This window comes from Rhinoraja longicauda, chromosome 5 (assembly GCF_053455715.1).
Source record: "Rhinoraja longicauda isolate Sanriku21f chromosome 5, sRhiLon1.1, whole genome shotgun sequence".
In the NCBI taxonomy this organism is placed as follows: Eukaryota; Metazoa; Chordata; class Chondrichthyes; order Rajiformes; family Arhynchobatidae; genus Rhinoraja; species Rhinoraja longicauda.
The window spans coordinates 76,632,313-76,656,542 of NC_135957.1; the positions used below are offsets into that span (position 1 = coordinate 76,632,313).

A 24,230-nucleotide genomic window follows, 5' to 3' on the forward strand; every position below is an offset into this window, starting at 1 on the left:
GAACACAGGCCAGCCATAATTCATGCAGTTTAGAATGCATTGAGAGAGTTAGAATGACTGCAGACAAATGGATTTTGAAATACATGATACATTAATATTAAGAAATATCTAATGCGTAATCAGCACTTTAATGGCTAGAACAATACTGTACTTCTTTACTGCAAAAATCTGCTTTCAAGGTTGATTTACCATCCTCAATGAAAAGCTATATTTTAAATTCAGATTTATTATAAGTGGCTAATGGCTGAATTACATTATTTTTTAATGAAAATTATTTAAGTGAATTTTAAAAATATATTTTAGTGAATCTAAACACAGATAGACCATTGATATATTTCTATTTCCAGTGAACATTTTATAACTTTTGAACATGCGATTTTGCTGAAATATAGCACTCGTTGTTCCAAGGCAGAATCTTTGGTCCAACCATCTTCAGCAGCTTCATCAAAGACTATTCTTTCACCATAGCATCCGAAGTGGGGATATTAACTCAATGTTTAATTCCATTCGCAACTCCACAATAAATGAAGCAGTGAATGTCCAAGTGCAGAAAGCTCCAGACAACTCTCACACATGAACCAGTAAGCAAGACAGCATTTGCACTTCCAAAATGCCAACCAATGACCATTGTTAATTTAGTTTAGAGATATAGCATGGAAACAGGCCCTTCCACCCACTGAGTCCCCGCGGTCCAGCAATCCCCGCATACCAACACTATCCTACACACACTAGCGACAATTTACAATTTTACCAAGCCAATTAGCCTACAAAATCAGTCTATAGGTTTTTGGAGTGTGGGGGGAAACCAGAGATTGCGGAGAAAATCCACGCAGGTCATGGGGAGAACATACAAACTCCGAACACACAGCACCAGTGGTCAGGATCGAACCCTGGTCTTTGGTGCTGTAAGCCAGCAACTTTATCGCTGCGCCACCGTGCCGTCCAAAAAGGGAGAGTCTCATTGGCTACCCTTGGCACTAAGCCGCACCTAGAATCCTGACTATTTCTCTCCTCCTGCTATTTTCCTCCCTCTAGCTTCACAATTCAACTAATCAATCCCGTTTCCCACATTCAGCTGCAATCTCTGGCCTTTGTCGCAACCATCTGCCTATCAACCCCCTCCCCCCGGCCTGTATCCTGCCGCATTTTGTCTTGCCTTTCCCCCACCCCCACCCCCACACTCAGTCCTTAGAAGTGTCTTGACCTGAAACGTCTCATAGAAACATAGAAAATAGGTGCAGGAGGAGGCCATTTGGCCCTTCAAGTCAGCACCGCCTTCATTGTGATCATGGCTGATCGTCCACAATCAATAACCCGTGCCTACCTTCTCCCCATATCCCTTGATTCCACTAGCCCCTAGAGCTCTATCTAACTCTCTCTTAAATCCATCCAGTGATTTGGCCTCCACTGCCCTCCGTGGCAGAGAATTCCACAAATTCACAACTCTCTGGGTGAAAAAGTTCCTTCTCACCTCAGTTTTAACCTTCTCACCTCAGTCACCTCCTATCCATGTTCTCCAGAGATGCTGCCTGACCTGCAGATTTACTTCAGCACTGTGTCCTTTTGTTCCCAAACCAAGGTGTGATGCATCCCGACAGTATGCTTTCTTTGGTGCATCTGTAGAAATTGGTAAGAGTTGTTGGAGATCTGCCAAACTTCTTGGTCTCTTGAGGAAGTAAAGGTGGTAGTGTGCTTTTTTGGCAATATCAATAGTGCAAAATCAACATTATACTGACACTGCAGAAATTCAGTTGCATCTGCAGAGATTCATTATTTGCTTTGTTGCTTTGTTCTATCTGTAATCCACAACCTCAGAGGTTTTAGTACCAGTGTTATATTGATGCATAAACGACAATTCAGAATCCCTAATTTGTTATCATCCATAAATTAAGATGTGCGCGAATTAATCGGAACATGAAATTGCACGACAAGTGGAATGAAGCTGGAGGCTTCATTTCATGAATCTTGACTTATTACAAAATCAAAACGTTTAAGATCTCCAAAAGTGAGAGGGAAGTTTTTCATTTCATGGTAAGGGGGAAATACAAAGTACAGTTAATGTAATCTAATTCTCTGCGCTTCACATCATCAGTTTACTTTACTGGGCACAGCCAACTAAATCCTGTCTTACCAGTATCAACATTTAATTTGATGCAAAATAAGACACAATGTGCTGGGAGTAACTCAGCAGGCCAGGCAACATCTCTGGGGAACATGGATAGGTGATGTTTCGGGTCAGGACCAATCTTAAAAAAGCTGGAAGAGTGCAGTGGCAGGACAAAGCCTGGCAGGTAATAAGTTGATAATCGGTGAGGGGCGGGGAAGGGGGAGAGGGGTGGGTTTATAGGCAAATGGTGGACATAAGCAAGACATCATGTATCCCTTATCATGTATCTATCTATATTGTAAACGGCTCAATTGTAAACATGCATTGTCTTTACGCTGACTGGATAGCACGCAACAAAAGTTTGTTTGTATACTCGGTAAACGTGACAATAAACTAAACTAGATGAAAAAACAGAAGGCGTGTGACAAAAGGACTGAAGTGTTGCGAACTGTGAAGTTAGAAGAAGTAATGTGAGTGGAAGAGACAGTCAGAGACAGGTGAATTTATAATGGAAAATACGGGAAATGGCAGAACAGTTAAATGAGTACTTTGGTTCTGTCTTCACTAAGGAAGACACAAACAATCTCCCAGAGATACTAGGGGACCGAGGATCTAGTGGGAGGGAGGAACTGAAGGGAATCCACATTAGTCAGAAAATGGTGTCAGGTAAACTGTTGGGACTAAAGGCAGATAAATCCCCGGGTTCTGATGGTCTGCATCCCAGAGTACTCAAGGAGGTGGCCCTAGAAATCGTGGATGCATTGATCATTTTCCAATGTTCTCTCGACTCTGGATCAGTTCCTGAGGACTGGAGGGTAGCCAAAGTAATTCCACTTTTTAAGAAAGGAGGGAGAGAGAAAACGAGGAATTATAGACCAGTTAGCCTTAGCCACATTGTGGGGAAGATACTTGAGTCAATTATTAAAGATGTTATAGCAGCGCATTTGGAAAGCAGTGACAGGATCGGTCTGAAGGGTTTTGACCCGAAACGTCATCCATTCCTTCTCTCCAGAGATGCTGCCTGTCCCGCTGAATTACTCCAGCATTTTGTGCCGACCTTCAATTTCAACCTAGCATCTGCAGTTCTTTTCTACACTGAAAGTAAGCATGCAAATACAGCAGGCAGCGAAGAAAGGTAACGGCATGCTGGCCTTCATTGCGAGAGGATTTGAGTTTAGGAGCAAGTATGTCCTACTGTAGTTGTACAGGGTCCTGGTGGGACTGTACCTGGAGTATTGTGTGCAATTTTGGTCTCCTAATTTGAGGAAGGACATTATTACTATTGAGGGAGTTCAGCGTAGGATCACCAGGTTATTTCCAGGGATGGCGGGATTGACATATGATGAAAGAATGGGTCAACTGGGCTTGTATTCACTGGAATTTAGGCGGATGAGACAAGATCTTATAGAAACATAAAATTCTTAAAGGATTGAACATGTTCCCGATGTTGAGGGAGTCCAGAATTGGGGTCATAGTTTAAGAATAAGGGGTAGGCCATTTAGGACTGAGATGAGGAAAAACTTTTTCACCCAGAGTTGTGAACCTGTGGAATTCTCTTCCACAGAAGGCAGTGGAGGCCAATTCACTGGATGTTTTCAAGAGAGAGTTAGATTTAGCTCTTAGGGTTAAAGGAATCAAGGTATATAGGGCAAAAGCAGGAACGGGGTACAGATTTTAGATGATCACCATGATCATATTGAATGGCAGTGCTGTCTCGAAGGGCCGAATGGCCTACTCCTGCACCTAGTTTTCTATGTTTCTAAGAGATGGGGAAGGAGAGAAATAGGTGTGAGTCCTGGTGCACAGGGGAGAAGGGGACAGGAAAAGAAACGGTTAGTGCGGGGAAAGAAGGGTGAGAGGGGTGTTGCAGTTGCTTAAAATTGGAGAATTCAATGTTCATTCCATTGGGTTGTAAGCTACCCAAGCATAATATGAGGTGTCATTCCTTCTCGTTTGCTACTCTGGCAATGGAGGAGTCCCAGGACAGAAAGGACTTTATGGGAATAGGAGTTAACATGATTAGCAACCAGGAGATCCTGTTGGCCTTGGCAGACCAAGCACTAGTGTTCAGCGAAAGGGCCACAGAGGCTTTGTCTAGTATCGCCGATGTACACCTCGGGAATCTGATGCACATTTATAAATGTGTTATGATCTGTTTCACATGCCTCGATTCACCATCTGCTTAGAAGATGCTTTTAGATCACAAATCATCAAACTGTATACTTTGGATGTGCACTTTAATTCAATTTCTGCCAGAATGAATTCTGCCAGTTGATTTTTAAACTGGAATTTACATTAAGGAGCTTAATTGAAGAGTTTACATAATACGCGCTGCATTCCTTAAAGACAAATTTAAAATAAGCACCGATATCAAAGTAATGCAAATGACTTGGCATCAAAGCAATTCTTGCTTAAATTAACTAAGGAGAAATTTCCTCCTTATCCTAAATATCGTCAGTTTATGAACATTACTCGTTTGAAATTATCAGAGTAGAATTTCAATCTAAAATTTTAGACGTATCACTTGAAAGTTGAGGTCACATTTGGTTTGGGGAACTCCTGTTTAAGAACACATTATTTAAACGATGTTTATGCAAGAACTAACGGACATTCTCTGTAGCACATATAAGCCTAATTTTTTAAAAAACTAAAATAATGTGGTTAAAATAGCTCAATAAAATAATTATCTGTAGGAATGAAGAATATTTTTTGGGGGCCTGAGAGGATGTTTATCTGTTATAGAAGTTTTAGAAGGTGATCGAAATGTATTGTGTTTTTTATGTGAAGATTGCTCAGCTATTGAGTCATTTTGTCCTAGTACCCAATCAAAATATTGTCAGAACATTATTTGCATCAATTTTTCATACTTGCTTTCAGGGTCACTTAGGCTAACCAGCCTGAGTGCAGTAATAAAGGGTTTTTAGTGAAGTTCTTCCAGGATTTTGACCTATCTGCCCTCGATCAGGATCCACCACAAAACATTGGCTTTGTGCATCTGCCCAGCTCAACTGGACTTGAGTTGGCTCCCTTTCTCTCTTTCATGCTCACTCCCTTTGCTCTCTCTCTCTCTCTGCCTTTTTCAACTTATTAATCTGAAGTTGCAGGTAGAAGTTCTAGAACAGTACACATCTACTACCACTGGACATGGGGTATTTGTGGATTTTCGTGGAGAAAATATTTATGGAATTAGGAAGCTAAATTCCAGAGCACTCGGTATAGAATCAAAATTAAAAAAATAATTTATGCAAGCTTTGTAACTGTTCATGCAATAAATATCAATAAGTCTCATTACTTTTACAAAATAATTGATACAAACACTGAAGATTCGCAAGAAGATGTGAGTACTGTTTGGCAAGCATAAAGCCAGTTCAGCGTCCCTCGCCCAACAACTCAATAGTCTACACGGCAACTATTCAAAGGAGCCCCTCCACATCCTGCTGAGTTCAGATGTTCCAGCCTGTGTGCACAAACATACCCCCGTTTCTTCACCATTCCCCCTCCGTGCCCCACCTGCACAAGCACCTATCCCCCCCCCCCTCCACCTACATTCCTTCCTCTGGCTTCACAATTCCCAACTCTTCCATCGTTTTCTCTCACGCCTTCTATCTTTTCATCTCTGGCCTCTGTTCCAACCATCTGCCTATCCAACCCCCCCCCCCCCCATCACCTGTGTTCACCTATTACTTCCCATGCTTTGTCCTGCCCCTCCTCTCTTCCAGCTTTATTCTTCTCATTCTTAAGCAGTTCCTTAGGAAGGAGGAAAACTTAATATGATACGAATTGCTGCTATCAAACACTCCACCCCAAAAGTGTTTTTTTTTTAACATTTGTTATTTGATTGCCATTTCAGTATCAATAATTTTTGTAACCTCACTGATTTTCATAGAGTCATAGAGTACAACACAGATGATTGTAAATCAGTGCTCTCTTTTCAGGAGCAGGGTATCTCCAAAAACAATTTCTGGTTTCCTATTTTTAACTGTGCATTCGCTTTCTCCAATTTTTTTTATTCATTTCAAGGTGCAATGACAGCAACAGCTGTCCGTTTCACTGTGATAACAATCAAAAATAACAACCAATGTAACTTTTATAAGAGCCATTTAAATCAATCTAAAATAAAGAACATTAGTAAATCACATTTAAAAAAAGGTCCAAAGTAGGAACTTGCAGAATTAAATAACTGCCCAACTGATTTTGGATCTGATTGTGTGTGGTTTGATTTTGAAAAACTTTCCTTACAGGGCACATGTGCAATCCATATAACTTCAAAATGAAAAATTGCTGGGAATTTGCTCAAGGGCAATGGATTATACCCAGATGGGGAAAAATAATGAGACAGTGGAGAGAATTCTCGGCAATCAAATACACAATCCCTTCCAACCTAGTCACGTAAAATCCCACAGTAAAATGAAATCTGAATTCTCATGTTCAGTGCTTCTTCGTATTTAATGCAGAAAATGAATTTCAACTATTAAAACAGTTAGACAAATAGTGTCCTATGTTTATAATAATTATTTCAGAATTATTCACTGATTTAGCAATCTTTCCAGAAGCTACTTGGTAAGGTCCTGCATCAAAGGACATAGTGTACTGGCATAGTTAACAGGAAACAAAAAATTGGAATAAACTGGTCTTTTCCTGGTTAGCAGGATATAACAATTGGTGTCCCAGGACTGGTTCCAGGACTTCAGTTCAATTCAGTTCAGTCCAGTCCAGTCCAGACCAGTCCAGTTCAGTCCAATTCAGTTCAGCTTCAGTTCAGTTTTTTCATGTACCGAGGTACAGTGAAAAGCTTTTGTTGCATGCTAACCAGTCAGCGGAAAGACAATACATGATTACAACCGAACCATTTGGTGTATAGATACATTATAAAGGGAATAACGTTTAGTGCAAGGTAAAGCCAGTAAAGTCCAAACAAAGATAGTCGGAGGATCACCAATGAGGTAGATAGTAGATCAGGGCTGGTCTCTAGTTGTGGGGTAGGATGATTTTGTTGCCTGATTACCACTTTTATAAATTATTTGGATTAAAGAATCAATAATTTGGTTGCTAAATGTGTTGATAATAAGGAGGTACATACAAGAGTATGAGGTTGCACGAGCTTGTAGATTGGAAACGGCCTACAGCGCGGCGGAGCAGTGGTAGAGGACACCGTCGGTATTGCCAGACCAGGCCCACACCTGCAACACCCACCCAGAGTCGTTGCCAGTGCAATGGGCCTTTAAGGCCAAGATACGATTCCAATTTTTAAAGAGCTTCACTGTATCTAGGAACATGTGACACCAAAGTAACACTGAACATTGAACCATTGATACTTTGAAGAGGATAAAGGGGGGCTAAAATAGGAGATGGATAGGTTAACTAAGTGGGGAATGGTCTGGAAAATGAAGTGTAATAGTTTTAAGGCACTGTTAAATAGATACTGAGGATAGGCATGAATGTGTAGTTGAGGTTACAATCAGATTAGTTATGCTAGTTGGTTGCGTGGTTGAGTACAAGCAAAATCTCTGTGTATTGGAATACTAAGAAATAATGGAGATAGATTCGAAAAGCAAAGCAACAGGACACTTTCTACCGTTTATTTTAGCATCTCTAAAATTAGATGGCACCCCTATTAATAAAATCATAAAAACCTCCTAACTTGCTACCCATTCACTCGATCTATCTGTATCTGAATCCAAGTATGAAATATAAAGCCATGAAAGCATTCCACAAAATGTTCACAAATTGTACACTTGTTAGTGCAAGCTAATCAAGAGAAAATGGACATCAGCACATTGATTTTATCATCTTACACAGTATATTTTCAAGAGGTTAATTCGTTGGATACTAAGTGTGGTAAGACGACATATCTTCTTTCATAAATCAGATTTATTACATGATCCTCAAGTACAGGAAGTCTGCAGATGCAATAAACTCAAGGAGCCGGAAATTAGTTGAACTGGCAGGTGGTGCTTTAAAATATGCCAAACATTCTAAAGCAAAAAATACAAAAGTTTAACTTCCACTTAAGATCTGTATACATAATCTTATCAGGACAATCATAATCCTGCATAGTTGGAAGTACCTTTTGCATGAAATCATATTAAACTAAGGCTTTTTTTTCAAGATGCAATGGCATAATCTGTAAACAGCCCCAGTCCCTTGAGCAGACTTATGTTTCTCTTGCAAACAAATGCATCTTTAAATTTTCTTAAGCACAAAATTAACACGCTGCCAACACTTAACCACGTCAGGCACAAATTAGTTATCATGCTTTCCTATGGTCCACTTAGATATCTATTTGTTGTGAAACACTTTGGGATATACTGAGATTATGAAAGCTACTTCTTAAATACAGGACAAGACACAAAGTGCTGGAGTAACTCAGCGGGTCAGCTAGCACCTCTGCAGTACGTGAATCTGTAACGTTTCAGGTCGGAATCCTTATGTCTGCTTAAATGCAGGGTTAATTGTTCTTGATTCTATTCATTAAATGAGGATACCAATCCATGTGAGTACTACCTTTCATAGAACTGTAGATATCAAGAACAAAATGTACTTAGGTTTTACTTGAATTTTTTAACTTTAAGTCCAAAGGATCAATTTTATTTATTTACTAGACCAAGTGGACCCGTTGGGCCCCCCTCTCTCCTCAACCCCTCCCTCCCCTCTCCCTTCTCCCCCACTCCCCCCTTCCCCCCTCCCTCCCTCCTCCCCTCCCCCTCCCCTCCTTTTAAACCTAAAAATGTGAATAACTTTAAAAATATAACACCGATTTTAATAAAACTACTTGCATTATCACTAAAGTGACAATGGTAAGGTGGGCCGGAAATTGTCGCGCTATCTTGTACCGTTTTGGCTGACGTTCAGTCACAAACAAGATAACAAACGAGAGTTTTAGTATATTGATATCTACAATAGAACGAATTGAAACCATTTTAAGCTTAATAAAGAAAGCTTTTCATCTGTTAAATCACAAATGCATTCTATTGCTGGAACTGTAAACCTCTCATCTTGGTTTGATCAAAATCAGAGGCACGTTCTGAATGATCTCATACTCTGTTTGATGTACAAGTGGGTAATCATTAATTGTTGCTCCAGTTTCTTCGCAGCAATAAATTTCCACATGTATCCACTTAATTATTGAATAATAGTCAATTAATCACCATTTGAAATAACAGCAGACCAGAAAAAACATATTCCCACACTGTCCTTCAGCTTGTGTACAGCTTACTTTTAAGGTTTTAAAATGTTATAACAAGCAATAATGTTTCAATTAAATTATGACAATACAGGTAACCTCCACCAACTTTCCGACAACTGATGGTGCAGAACCTCCTTTAAACCGGGCAAAATTACGAGAGCATTGCATATGGCACACGCTCTTTATGGACGTGTACCTCCGTCCTGAAACAGCTAATTATTTACTTATTTGTTAATTGTTAATTCTTTATTTAATTTTCTAGCAGTCCCTGGTGCTTTAGAGATATGGGATGGGTATAATTGGTGGGTCATAGGTTTACTGTTGAATTATTATTACGTGATCTCTGTCAAAATGGATAATCGGCAAGGCTCTGGAACCAAGGGTGCCTGAAAATCAATGGTGTAAGTAAGCTATTGTTACTTGATTGGAATTTGTCATTTCAATTTCACTTTCCTACATCTTTTGACTTCCCATTGTGACATAATAATTGAGAATTAAAGGCAATATATATTAATTGATGACTATTACAAAGAATGTTGGCACTGTGACCCAGTTACTGTGTTAAAAATTCAGTGTAACCATTGGGATGGGGAGGCGAGATGGCAGAATTAAAAGGACTACAAAAGATTTGAAAAAGAGCCATCGGTGTCGGGAAGTGAATACTCCTAGTGGTGTATAAAAAGGCAGGAAAAGCCGTTAGAGTCATCAATAAGTGTTTGGAGGACTGCACATCAAAGAAGTTAAACTGAGTATTCCCCAAACAGAAACCATAGATGATCTGTGAAATCCACTTGTTAGTGAAGACCGAGTCTGAAGCGTATAACGGAGACTAAAGAAACTGCAGATGCTGGAATATTGAAATGCTAGAACCTCGGATTTTCCTGTCTTTCTTTTTTGTTAAGCCGCTGTCCCAGTTTGGCGATTTTTTTAGGCGACTACAGGCTACTAGGCTGTCGCCACACGGTCGCCGGGGGTGTCGCGGGCATGGTCGTGAGTTGTCTCCAAAGAGTCGTAGCGTTTTTCTGGTTGCCGCAGGATTTTGTGAAGGCTTGAAAATTTTCGGCAACTGTTGGTTTGATGCCAATAAGCGTAGCTTGACGTCTCCTGATGTGGGCGCTGTCGTAGGTTGTCGCCAGGTTGTCGACAGCTGACGTAGGTTGTCGACAGCTGACGTAGGTTATCGCCGGTGCTGACTTCGGCAACTTCCAAGTGTGGACTTGATCTGATCATCCATCAGTGTAATGTGTCCATAAATGATGTTAGGTTTTGTATGTTTTTGCATTTGTATTCTGTTTAAAGTTTGAATTTTAAAGTTTGAAGTTTGAAGTTTATTGAAATTTATTGAAGTTTATTACAATATTTTTGTATGCAGTGTTGTATGTTCTTATCAACCTTTTTAAAAATTATGATTGAATATCAATAAAGGAAATTCTTGACATTTTGACGGAAAATTGATTAAATGGGAAGAAGTTCCCTGAGCAGAGGTGTGAAAACTCAGAGGGCATAGATTTAAAGTAGCTGGAAGGAAAGTACAGAAGGAAAAATAATTTCACCTAAAGAATGTTCAGTGTCTGGTCCCTGAAAAGGTGATAGAGGCGGAAAATCACATCACAGTTAAAAAGTACTTGAATGTATTGTGGAAGAGCTCTGACTTGTAAAGCTGAGGACTTAGTACTGGAAGACAGGATTGAGTTTAGAGACACAGCGTAGATACAGCTTTAGCTCACCGAGTACACACCGACCATTGATTACCCTTACACTGGTCCCATGTTCTCCCATCCTGCACACTAGGGGCAATTTACAGAAGCCAACTAACCAACAAACCTGCACATCTTTGGAGTGTGGGAGGAAACCAGAGCACCAGGAGAAAACCCACATGGTCACAGGGAGAACTCTGCACAGAAAGCACTTGCAGTGAGGATTGAACCTGGGTCTCTGGTGCTGTGAGGCAGCAACTCCATCGCTGTCTCTGTGCCGCGGGCTGTTGTTTCGGGCTGTTGTTTCGTATTACCGGGCAGCACGGTGGCGCAGCGGTAGAGTTGCTGCCTTACAACGAATGCAGCGCCAGAGACTCAGGTTCGATCCTGACTACAAGCGCCATCTGTACGGAGTTTGTACGTTCTCCCCGTGACCTGCGTGGGTTTTCTCCGAGATCTTTGGTTTCCTCCCACACTCCAAAGACATACAGGTATGTAGGTTAATTGGCTGGGCAAATTTAAAAATTGTCCCTAGTGGGTGTAGGATAGTGTTAGTGTGCGGGGATAGCTGGGCGGCGCAGACTCGGTGGGCCGAAGGGCCTCTTTCTGCGCTGTATCTCTAAATCTAAATCTAAATCTAAATAAATTACCAGTTTATAAGAGGCCATACAGGACATGGTGTACAATAACCAATAGTGGCAGTATAGTATTTATGAGGAAATCAAGTTAAGGTATTTTTGGAAGGATCAAAAAAATTTGAACCGAAAGAATGAGAAAAATAAAAGGAAGTAAGCTGGGAAGGAGAACTCAAGTAAAACAAGGAATGGGAAGAAAAATAAAATCTAAAAAGAATTCTTGTGGTATAATAAACGTATCTAATTATTCCAAGATAAAAATTAAACTTAATGCCTGCAGCATCTTATCTAAGTACCATTGGCCTGCCTTGTAACGTTTGAAATGGTAAAGTGCACCAAAATTAATCTGGTTGAGTCTATGGCTTCACGATATCCACAAGTACTCGATGTGCACTGGACCACTTGGGCAATAAGAACACGCCAGCCTTTGTTCATGGACTACAGCTCGGCGCTCAACACCATCGTCCTCTCCCAACCTCTATTATCAGACTCAGGGAAGTTCATAAATTCATGTGATAGGAGCAGAATTAGGCCATTTTCCCCATCAAGTCTACTCCGCCATTCAATCAAGGCTGATCTATCTCACCCTTCTAACCCCATTTTCCCATGACAGTATAGCCAGACACAGTTCCAACGGCATCTTTAAATTCTCCGACGACACCCCACTGCTGTTGGACGAATAACGGTAATGATGAGTCAGAGTACAGGAGGGAGATTGAAAATCTGATTGAATGGTGCCAGAACGACAACCTTGTTCTCAACGTCAGCCAGAACAAGGTTAATTATTCACTTTAATAGGGGAAATCCGGGGATCTGTGAATCTGTCCTCATCAACGGGTTGGTAGTGAAGAAACTCAACAACTTCAAGCTTCTGAATGCGCATATCTCTGAAGATCTGTTCTGTCCCAGGCCCAGCACAAAGATGCAATCACAAAGAAAGTCCATCAATGCCTCTACTTCCTTAGAAAATTAAAGAGATTTGGTATGCCGACGAATACTCTCTTGAACTTCTACAGGCGTACAGTTGAGAGCATACTGACTTGGTGCATCATGGAATGATTTGGCTACTCGATAAGCCAGGAATGAAGGAAATTACGAAAAGTTTATGGGTACTCACCATTATAGGTACTGACTGCCCTGCCATAGATGTGATAGCATTAAAGATGTGATAGCATTACATTTGGAAAGTGGTGATATCATCGGACAAAGTCAGCATGGATTTACCAAAGGCAAATCATGTCTGACGAATCTTATAGAATTTTTCGAGGATGTAACTAGTAGAATGGATAAGGGAGAACCAGTCGATGTGTTATATCTGGACTTTCAGAAGGCCTTCGACAAGGTCCCACATAGGAGATTGGTGTACAAACTTAAAGCACACGGTATTGAGGGTTCAGTGTTGAGGTGGATAAAAAATTGGTTGGCGGACAGGAAGCAAAGAGTAGGAATAAACGGGTCCTTTTCAGAATGGCAGGCAGTGACTAGTGGGGTACCGCAAGGCTCAGTGCTGGGACCCCAGTTATTTACAGTGTATATTAATGATTTGGACGAGGGAATTGAATGCAACATCTCTAAGTTTGCGGATGACACGAAGCTGGGAGGATGCTAGGAGGCTGCAGAGTGACTTGGATAGATTAGGCGAGTGGGCAAATGCATGGCAGATGCAATATAATGTGGATAAATGTGAGGTTATCCACTTTGGCGGCAAGAACAGGAAAGCAGAGTATTACCTGAATGGTGACCGATTGGGAGAAGGGGAGGTGGCAACGTGACCTGGGTGTCATGGTGCACCAGTCATTGAAAGCACGCATGCAGGTGCAGCAGGCAGTGAAGAAAGCGAATGGTATATTGGCATTCATAGCAAGAGGATTTGAGTTTAGGAGCAGGGAGGTTCTGCTGCAGTTGTACAGGGCCTTGGTGAGACCGCACCTGGAGTATTGTGTGCAGTTTTGGTCTCCTAACCTGAGGAAAGACGTTCTTGCCTTAGAGGGAGTACAGAGAAGGTTCACCAGATTGATCCCTGGGATGGCGGGACTTACATATGAGGAAAGACTGGATAGACTGGGCTTGTACTCGCTGGAATTTAGAAGACTGAGGGGGGGTCTTATAGAAACATATAAAATTCTTAAGGGTTTGGAGAGGCTAGATGCGGGAAGATTGTTCCCGATGTTGGGGGAGTCCAGAACCAGGGGTCACAGCTTAAGGATAAGGGGGAAGTCTTTTAGGACCGAGATGAGAAAACATTTCTTCACACAGAGAGTGGTGAGTCTGTGGAATTCTCTGCCACAGAAGGTAGTTGAGGTCAGTTCATTGGCTATATTTAAGAGGGAGTTAGATGTGACCCTTTTTGTTAAAGGGATCAGGGGGTATGGAGAGAAGGCAGGTACAGGTTACTGAGCTGAATGATCAGCCATGATCATATTGAATGGCGGTGCAGGCTCGAAGGGCCGAATGGCCTACTCCTGCACCTATTTTCTATGTTTCTATGTTTCTATGTTTCTATAGAAGTGATCTATAGGTGGTGCTGCCTCAAAAAGGCAACCTGCATCAAAGATCCACACCACCTTGGTCACACTGTCATTTCACTCCTACCATCTGAAAGGTGGTATAGGAATCTTAAAATCTTGGCATGTTCAAGAATAGCTTATAGAAACATAGAGACATAGAAAATAGGTGCAGGAGGAAGCCATTCGGCCCTTCGAGCCAGCATCGCCATTCATTGTGATCATGGCTGATCGTCTACAATCATATCCCTCCACTAGCCCCTAGAGCTCTGTCTAGTGATTTGGCCTCCACTGCCCTTTGTGGTAGAGAATTCCACAAATTCACAACTCTCCGGGTGATAAAGTTCCTTCTCACCTCAGTTTTAAATGGCCTCTCCTTTATTCTAAGACTGTGGCCCCTGGTTCTGGACTCACCCAACATTGGGAACATTTTTCCTGCATCTAGCTTGTCCAGTCCTTTTATAATTTTATATGTTTCTATAAGATCCCCTCTCATCCTTCTAAACTCCAGTGAATACAAGCCTAGTCTTCAATCCCGCCATCCCAGAGATCAATCTCGTGAACCTACGCTGCACTGCCTCAATTTCAAGGATGTTCTTCCTCAAATTAGGAGATCAAAACTGTACACAATACTCCAGATGTGGTCTTACCAGGGCCCTATACAACTGCAGGAGAACCTCTTTACTCCTATACTGAAATCCTCTCGTTATGAAGGCCAACATGCCAACAATGAATGCCACACAACACTAACCATTGAACTGTGGACTGTCTTAGGTTGCACCAATGTCTTCGTATTAAGGTCATTACTTTATTGATTCATTTATCTATTATATGTTATCTGTGCGTATTGTGTTACAGGCCTGTAACACAATACTTGCCTGCTGCAAGTAAGAATTTCATTGTACTATTGTCAGCACAAATGACAATTAAACACTCCCAACTCTTCACTCGACTTGAAAAATGGCAAAAGGAATTTACTGGAACCAATTTTCTGTGAGGATCGAAACTGAGAGATTGAACTAGATAAGCACTGTACGTTAAGTGTCTATTTCAAAGCCACAAATTGTCCAGAATTTCCTGCGATTTCTAACTTGTGCTATCAAGTACAACGTAGCACATCTTGATTTCTGCAAACTTACACTGATATTTACTGGAGAAGTAATTTTAAAATGCCGCAGTGAGCACAATACATCTAGAACTTTAGAAGTGGGAAGCCAATGGCTCGTGCCATCAACATTGATTAAGTAGAACAACATTAACATGACCCGAGCCTATGAAGTCTGAATTTTAAAACTTTCTGCCATTCAAAATGTGACCACTGCCAAAAATCTGTTTCAAATTATGGCTGCTTAGTTGCTGTATTCACATCACGGGAATATTTTTAATTCCACTTATTTAAAAGATTAAAATATTAATTTTAAATACACATGAAGCCTCGTATTAAATCAAATGTTGCCTGAAACCGAAACTTGCCTACTCTGCATCTTGGCTGCCGAATGTTGGGGGAAAAAAGTCAACATTTGATTTCCTATATCTTTAACCAAAACACGTCTGTGGTATAAAAATGCAAGGATATACAGTTTATTCTATTGTACACATACACGTGTAATTACAAACAATGCAACTGCAGTCAAGAGTGTTTTGGTGTCGATGACCCGAAAACGAAACAATGAAATTCTTACTTGCAGCAGCAGCACAACAGGTTTGTAAACATAATACTCGAGATATAATAGAACAAACAAACAAAAAAATGTTCAATAAATAAAATACCAATATCGTACAAAAACAAAGCAAAGCCCAAAGTCCCTAGTGCAACCCAGGCAGTGTGTCGTTCAGAGTTTAGTTGGAGTTTGTCGTGTTCAATAGCCTGATGGTTGTTGGGAGGAAGCTGTTCCTAAACCTGGGTGTTAACCGTGTTCAGACTCCTAGACCTCCTTCCCGATGGCAAGAGTGCAATGAGAGCGTGGCCAGGGTGGTGTAAATCCTTGATGATATTGGCTGCCTTTTTGAGACAGTGACTCTTATAGATGCCTTGGATTGCGGAGAGGTCGGTATAGGTAATAGACCGGCAGTATTCACCACTTTTTGTAAACCTTTTCGATCCGTTCTGACCAAACACTTGATGATTTGGGTATATTACGTTCAACATTTACCAATTATTGTGATTAACGTTCATTACATACTTAAATTTGCATATACTTGTAACTGGTTATCAGGAAAGATTTTAATCAATTTAATCACAGGCTCTATAAATCAAATGAAAACTAAAGATAGGTTTTATTCCAAAGCACAGTACAGATAATAGAAAACCAAGATATGTCGGCTGATTATATCAGTCTCTTAAAGCAACATTGAAGCACGGACTTGGAGGGCCGAAAGGGCCTGTTTCCGGCTGTATGTATATGATATGATATGATATGATTGACAACACACCATTGCAACAAGGGAAATAGCTAATACAATATGGCAATAGAGTCATAGAGTGATACAGTGTGGAAACAGGCCCTTCAGCCCAACCTGCCCACACCGGCCAACATGTCCCAGCTACACTAGTCCCACCTGCCCGCATTTGGTCCATATCCCTCCAAACCTGTCCAATCCATGTACCTTGTCTAAATGTTTCTTAACTGTTGGGATAGTCCCTGCCTCAACTACCTCCTCTGGCAGCTTGTTCCATATGCCAACCCACCATTTGTGTGACAAAGTTACCCCTCAGATTCCTGTTAAATCTTTTCCCCTTCACCTTAAACCTATGTCCTCTAGTCATCGATTCACCTGTTCTGGGCAAGGCACTCTGTGCATCTACCCGATCTATTCCTCTCATGATTTTATACACCTCAATAAGATCACCCCTCATCCCCCTACTCTCCAAGGAATAGAGTCCCAGCCTAGTTAATGTACTGTAATGCAGTCCTTCCACATCAGATTGAAATAAATACATTTTAAAAACCCACAAGGAGAGCCCTTCTTTGTTCCTTCAGGCAAATCGTCTCCTCCCTGAGAGGTTCCTCCACTGGAAACTCAACGATGAGGCCTCTTTGTGAGTCAATGTTACGCAACACATAACACATCTTCATAACAAACATTTGTCTTTTTGGGGCAAAAAAATAAATAAAGCATGCCTTAAAAAGAAAGAATTATGTGAACTGGGAGGAAAGCAAGTTTATTCTTCCATGCTATAGAAAGTATGTTGTTAAGCTGGGAAGAGTACAGAGAAGATTTACGAGGATGTTGCCAAGACTTTAGGGTCTGAATAATAGGGAGAGGTCGGGCAGGCTAGGACCTTACTCCTCAAACACAGGAGGATGAGGGGTGATCTTATAGAGGTGTTTAAGATCATGAGGGGAATAGATAGGGTAAATTATTTTACCAAGAGTAGGGGAATCATATAACCAAGGAACAGGTTTGAAGTGAGAAGGAAAAGATTCGATGGGAACCTTCTCACACAGAGGGTGGTGGGTGTATGGAATGAACTGCCAGGGGAGGTATTTGAGGCAGGTACTATAACAACATTTAAAAGATATTTGGACAGGTTCATAGATAGGAAAGATTTAGAGGTATATTTGGTCCAAACCCAAGCAGGTGGGACTAGTGTAGATGGGCATTTGCCGGCATGGGCAAGTTGGGCCGAAGGACCTGTTTCTGTGCTGTACGAGACCTCTGACTAAGTTACACTAAGAATCCTTATTAGCCCAAGAAAAAATTAAAATATCAGCATTCTAAAATAGGATCTAAAATTACAACCATTTATAAAAGTTTACAACATTTTATTTTATTCTCATCAGCATCCACACAAAGAGATATTCACAAAGCATACCTTGCAAATGGTTTCAGAATCCCAAGGCAGAATAGTTTTTAAATCGATTACATCACACGAGACTCCCAATTTCTCCTGAGCCATGCTGGCCACTTCTTTCATTACATGAACCTATAAATAAATAAATAAATAAATAAATAAACAAACAGATAAATAATCAAGCAGGCAGACAAACAAACAGATAAATAAATAGGAGACACTGAAGAATATTTGTAAATGAGATTATATTTAGTAGCATGCCTCATTTGGTCATATAAACCATAGATGAATTAACGTTGTCTCTCTTTTTTCTATTATCAAATTTCCCTTCTTTGATTATCTTTCTTAAATTTCCAATATTTCAGATCTTCCTTCATAGCTACCTTCTATATTTTCTCATGTTTCATTTTACTGGAGTCAAAGCACCTGAAACCCAAAACCCATTACCATTTGCAATAATATGGCTTAAAATTCTATCAAATTTGGATACTACTTTTGACAAACCCTTATCAAAACATTTGTCTTCTCTCATTGTCAATAGAAAATAAAAGGAAAATGTGGGAAATTAAATGAAATAGCAAGAATAACATTTTCAGCCAAGGAGTTGCAATTAGAGGCATTGAGTCATGCAGCATGGAAACTAGCCTTCAGCCCAATTTCCCCACACCGGCCAATATGTCCCAGCTACACTGGTCCCACCTGTCAGCGTTTGGCCCATATCCCTACAAACCTGTCCTATCCATGTACCTATCTAACCATTTCTTAAATGTCGCGATAGTCCCTGCCTCAACTACCTCCTCTGGCAGCTCATTCCATACACCCACCACCCTTTGTGTGAAAAGGATACTCCTCAAATTCCTCAATCATGGCTGATCTATCTTTCCCTCTCAACCCTATTCTCCTGCCATCTCCCCATAGCGCTTGACACCCTTACTAATCAAGAACCTATCAGAGAATATTAAGAATATCCATTGACTTGGCCTCCACAGCCTTCTGTGGCAATGAATTACACACCTTCACCACCCTCTGACTAAAGTAATTCCTCCTTATCTCCTTTTGAAAGGTATGTCCTTTTATTCTGAGGCTATGACCTCTAGTGCCAGACTCTTCCACTAGTGGAAACATTCTCTCCACATCCACTCTATCCAAGCCTTTCACTATTTGGTAAGTTTCAATCAGGTTCCCCTTCATTCCTCTAAAGTCTAGAGAGTACAGGCTCAGTTGTCATCAAATGCTCATCATAGGTTAACCCTTCTTCAGAACCAGATGGAAGCAACAAAATTGGTACCAACCCCAGGCTCCAATCATACATTTGATGTCCGTAACCAAAGGGTAATCATGAATGGGTGCTTTAATGCCTGGAGGGCTTAATGCATTGAATTTCAGTAGGGCTAAGATACAGTTCCCTTGCTTTTCATGACATATTTGATAACAGATTTTGGAGGCCATGATTAGGAGATCCACCACGAAACTAAAACTGGCAGTTAGGAAGAAAGGAAGGTGCTGGCTACAGGAAAATGTGTGATCTGGTTTGGGTGAGCACAGAAAATGCAAATTAAATTCATATCTATGAAGTGACTGGTAGTGTATTGAGTAGTGTATTAGCTAGGAAATACATAATAAATGCTCGAATACCAAGAAATATAGAGGATCAAAGGGGGTTTTGTTTGCATGTCCTCAGATCTTTGAAACCAGTAGGAGGTAGACAAGCTAGTGAAAAAGGCATACAGTACATTTGTTTTATTTTCCAGGCCCTAAGTGGAAAGAACATGATCACATTGTATAAAACACCAGTAAAGCCACAGCTTTGTACAAATCTAAACACCATAATATAGAGCAGGAACCAAAGGCATTTACAAGATTTTGTCCGGGTAGAAGATTATAGTGGCAAGGAGAGATTGGCCAGGCTGAGTTTGTTTTCTTTACCACGAATGAATTGGGGTGTAGCTGATTATGAGATGCCTGGTCAAGTTTTATAGGAAGGGTCCATTTCCCTTGGCATGAAGAGCAGTAATTAAGCAACATAGATTTAAGTTGATTCATGGAACGATTAGAAGGGTGTTAAAATAAAGATTTTATTTGCCTAAAGGGTCATGTGGATCTGGAAATTATTGCCTGACATGCTGATGACAATCATGACCCTTATTGCATTTGAAAAATATCTAGATGACCAAATGAAAAGCCAGAATCTGGGCTAAGGGGGAATGGTTAACAGAAATTGCCCCATCCGTGGCCAGTATTGATTTAATGGGCCTTGTGTGCCATAATGTCTTTAAACCTTCATTCCCGCCCCCATACCCCCACCCCCTCCAAATACACAAGAAATTAGCTTCCTTGCACTTCCTTGTTATGTTTTTGGGTTACAATTGGTTCCTTGTCCATGCATAACCAGGCATTACAGGTTTCCAGTGCCCAGGGAATGCTTACAAGTTTACACTCATTTAGTCATATCTCAACAATGAGTTATTGCCAGTAATGCCAGGAACCTGAAGCAAACTTTTGCCTCTACTGGTGTTTGAGCAGCAATGAGTCATCTCACCAACACGTGACTCACTGCTAAGTAAAGAACTGAGGCAAGATACAGAGGTTGTCCACAAGGGCTGGTCATAGAGTCATAAAGTCATACAGCACGGAAACAAACCCATCGACCCAACTTGCCCACACCGACCAATATGTCCAATCTACACTAGCCCCACCTGCCTGCGTTTGGCCCATATCCCTCCAAACCTATCCTATCCATGTACCTGTCTAAATGTTTCTCAAAAGTTGTGATAGCACCTGCCTCAACTAACTCCACCAGAAGCTCGTTCCATATACCAACGACCCTTTGTTTCCATATACCCACCACCCTATTTCTCTCCACACAGAGCCTGATCTGCTAGGTGTTTCCTTTTAAACAATTCTTTAGCCATTTCCAAGAACTGTATCAGATATCAACTGCTGAAATGGAAAGTTACTTCCTCAAAAGTATTGTATGCTAGTCACCGATATTCGGCTATTCGGTAAAGAAATAATTAACTAGCCAAAATGTATTCAGTTACATACACAATGATTTTTAAAACATAGAGAAAATCCCATACCACAATACTCACTTGTATTTCCATTTAACTTGGAAGCAACTTCACAGGGCCCTGTTCATTCTTGTTGATAAAATAAACATCACTGTACTTATGTATTGACAACTTTTACTTTTCCAAAGCCATTGAATATTACAAGATATGACTTTTAAGTCAAATACTATAAATCCAGTGTTTCACTTCATAAAATAAACAAATGCTGACCTGAGTTCCCCAAGCAACAAGGGTCACGTCATTTCCCTCCTGCAGAACTTCTGCTTGTGAAAGAGGGATTTGATAAGCCTCCACAGGAACTTGTTCCACTAATTGAAAGGAAATAGTAAAACAAACATATTAACATTTTTAACTAATATATATATATATATATATATATATATATTTAACATACCCTTTAAAAATTAGGTAAACAAATACTTAAATCAGACTTTATAGTAAAAAGTACCATTTTATTTTAAGATTTGTTTTAAATAAAAAGTACCATTTTATTTTAAGATTAACAAGCAAATTTACAAATTTACAGAGCATAAAATCTATTGGTATTCAAGTGCTCACCAAGTCTTCAGAAGCTAAATAAAGCAGGATTTTTGTTTTGGTGAGGAGGGTTTTTTATAAATGCCAGTTAAAAAACAAAAAGGGAAAACTCAAGGCTACATCAAAATTTGACGTTTTTTGATGTTCAGCATAAATATTTGTTATATCTTAAAAAATCAATCCTATTTGCAACATTATTTTACTACAACAGCGGCTCAATTTCTCAAAACTTCAACACTTAATGCATGACATGAATGCATATCTCACTTCCACAACATGGACTGTGATATTCCAGAATATGCAACTTAAGAGAACTATCATTCAAGGAGGGTATTAATAAATGACCATTAATAAACAGCTATTCACATATAGAAGTCACTGAGAATGGTACGAGTGCAAAATCCCTTCCACTGTTAATACTGTAATACAGGTTTTATCAGGACTAACCATATATAGATTTGTGCCGAGAGTTTTTCAATTATGCTTTTCTCATGGAAGTAGAAATATATCATCTGTAAATAGATTTGCCTGTGAATTGAAAGCTGCATCTTTATTCCAAGGAAAACTGGTAATCTGTCATCTTGTCTGTATATCCTTATTGCATGACTAGAATACAGGAGCTAGGAACCATGCACAGAGCTGTAGTGACAACGTACTTGTAATATTGCATGAATCTGGTTTAGAATCATTATAGGTGATCTTACTGAGGAATTTGGACGTGGTAGATCATATGGTAATAAGGTCATAAGTGATAGGAGCAGAATTAGGTCATTCGGCCCATCAAGTCTACTCCGCCATTCAATCGTGGCTGAACTATCTCTCCCTCCTAACCCCATTCTCCTGCCTTCTCCCCATAACCCTTGACATCCGTATTAATCAAGAATCTATATATATCTGCAAGGGCTTTGTCCTCTGGTAAATAGAGAGACAGTCCCACAATAACAGTCAACTAGTTAAGAACAAGATGAGAGGCAATTTCTTCCCACAAAGGATGTCTCTTCCCTCAAATTCCCTCAAATTCACGATATTCAAAATATATAAATGCTGGACCATTAAGTAAATCCATGCTAGGTTTTTGCGATCTCGAGACTAGACATGAAAACGGTGCAGACATAACCCCATTACATAGGCTCAAGGCACGTTTGATCATATTTTGATCATACTTTGCTCCTATTACAGCCATATTACATTACTTTGAACTAATGTCTAAATCATGTTTTGAAGTTAAATAAATATTAATCAATGCACTACAGTAATTGGCTGGTCAGTTGTCCTAAATGAGCCAAGAGGTCAGGCTCACTGAGCCCCGTGTGGCAGGTGAAAGATCTCATGGAACAGACTCTCCTCAATGAGTTATCACATTCTTTGTCAGCTCTTTCTCAATGGTTAAATAAATTTGCACAAAAAAAGTGTATAAAATCATGAGGGGAATAGATCGGGTAGATGCACAGAGTCTCTTGTCAGAGTAGGTGAATCGGGGACCAGAACACATAGGTTTAAGGTGAAGGGGAAAAGATTTAATAGGAATGTGAGGGGTAACTTTTTCACAGAAAGGGTGGGGTGTGTATGGAACAAGCTGCCAGAGGAGGTAGTTGAGGCAAGGACTATTCTGACGTTTAAGAAACAGACAAATACATGGATAGGACAGGTTTGGAGGGATATGGGCCAAACGCAGGCAGGTAGGACATATTGGCCAGTGAGGACAAGTTGGGATGAAGGACCTTTTTCAACGCTGACTGACTCTATGATTCTAAGAAAGATTATGCAACTGGCAATGAAGACAATTAGTAGTTAGCAAATAGGGTTAGCAGTAGACAGAATGTGGTTAATGAAAAGGTTCACTAATGGGAAAATGTGACTTTTGCCAAAGATGTATTTTGGTGTCTCAACCTTTTGCTATATTGATTAGGGACTTAAAAGATAGATAGAAAGCCAAATATCCGCACTTGCCTCTAACAAACATAAATGTTGTTATTTAGTCTAGATAGAAGCACAGATTAATAACGAAACTAGCAGTTTAAATAATTGGTCCAAGTTGGAGGAAATGGTATTCAATCAAGACAAATATGGGAGCATTGTTTGGACTTACTTTCTAAATGGTGAACAGTGGCCATTTAGAGACTTTTGGAAGTCCATAAATGCAGATTATTAAAGCATTGCAGAAAGTTATAGACAATAATTTTTTTAATTCAATTAAGAAACAAAAAAGTAAAGGTTAGGACAACCGACCAGCCAATTACTGTTTTTACTGTATAGATAGACACAAAATGCTGGAGCAGGACAGGCAGCATCTCTGGAGAGAAGGAATGGGTGATGTTTCGGATCGAGACCCTTCCTCAGACTGATACCAGGGGAGAGGGAGAGGGAGAAACATAGATAAGGAAGTGTACGGTGTGAAAATAGGACAAAAGAAATGCCGATCAAGGAAAATGTAGAATGGATCATTGTTAGCTGGGAGTTAGCTGCTTTTTAAAATCTCTGTTCAAAGCAAACAGCTAAAACTTTGTTGGAGACAGTAAGACTGAATGTCTATGTATCTCCCTCTCCCCTGACATCAGTCTGAAGAAGGGTCTGGACCCGAAATGTCACCCACTCCTTCTCTCCAGAGATGCTGCCTGTCCCGCGGAGTTACTCCAGCATTTTGTGTCTACCTTCGATTATAACCAGCATCTGCAGTTCCTTCCTACACAAGTAAAA

General features: G+C 40.3%; 1 protein-coding gene across 2 annotated transcripts in view; it reads right to left on the minus strand.

Moving 5' to 3' along the window:
• bckdhb (branched chain keto acid dehydrogenase E1 subunit beta) overlaps window positions 1–24,230 on the minus strand; it is a 159,819-nt gene that overhangs the window by 87,944 nt on the left and 47,645 nt on the right. For both annotated transcript variants that reach the window (XM_078399826.1, XM_078399825.1), the window contains exons 7-8: window positions 21,207–21,304; window positions 17,947–18,057 (exon numbers count right to left, since the gene is read on the minus strand). In XM_078399826.1, coding sequence (XP_078255952.1) covers window positions 17,947–18,057; window positions 21,207–21,304 — 209 coding nt within the window. The remainder of the gene's footprint in view (window positions 1–17,946; window positions 18,058–21,206; window positions 21,305–24,230) is intronic.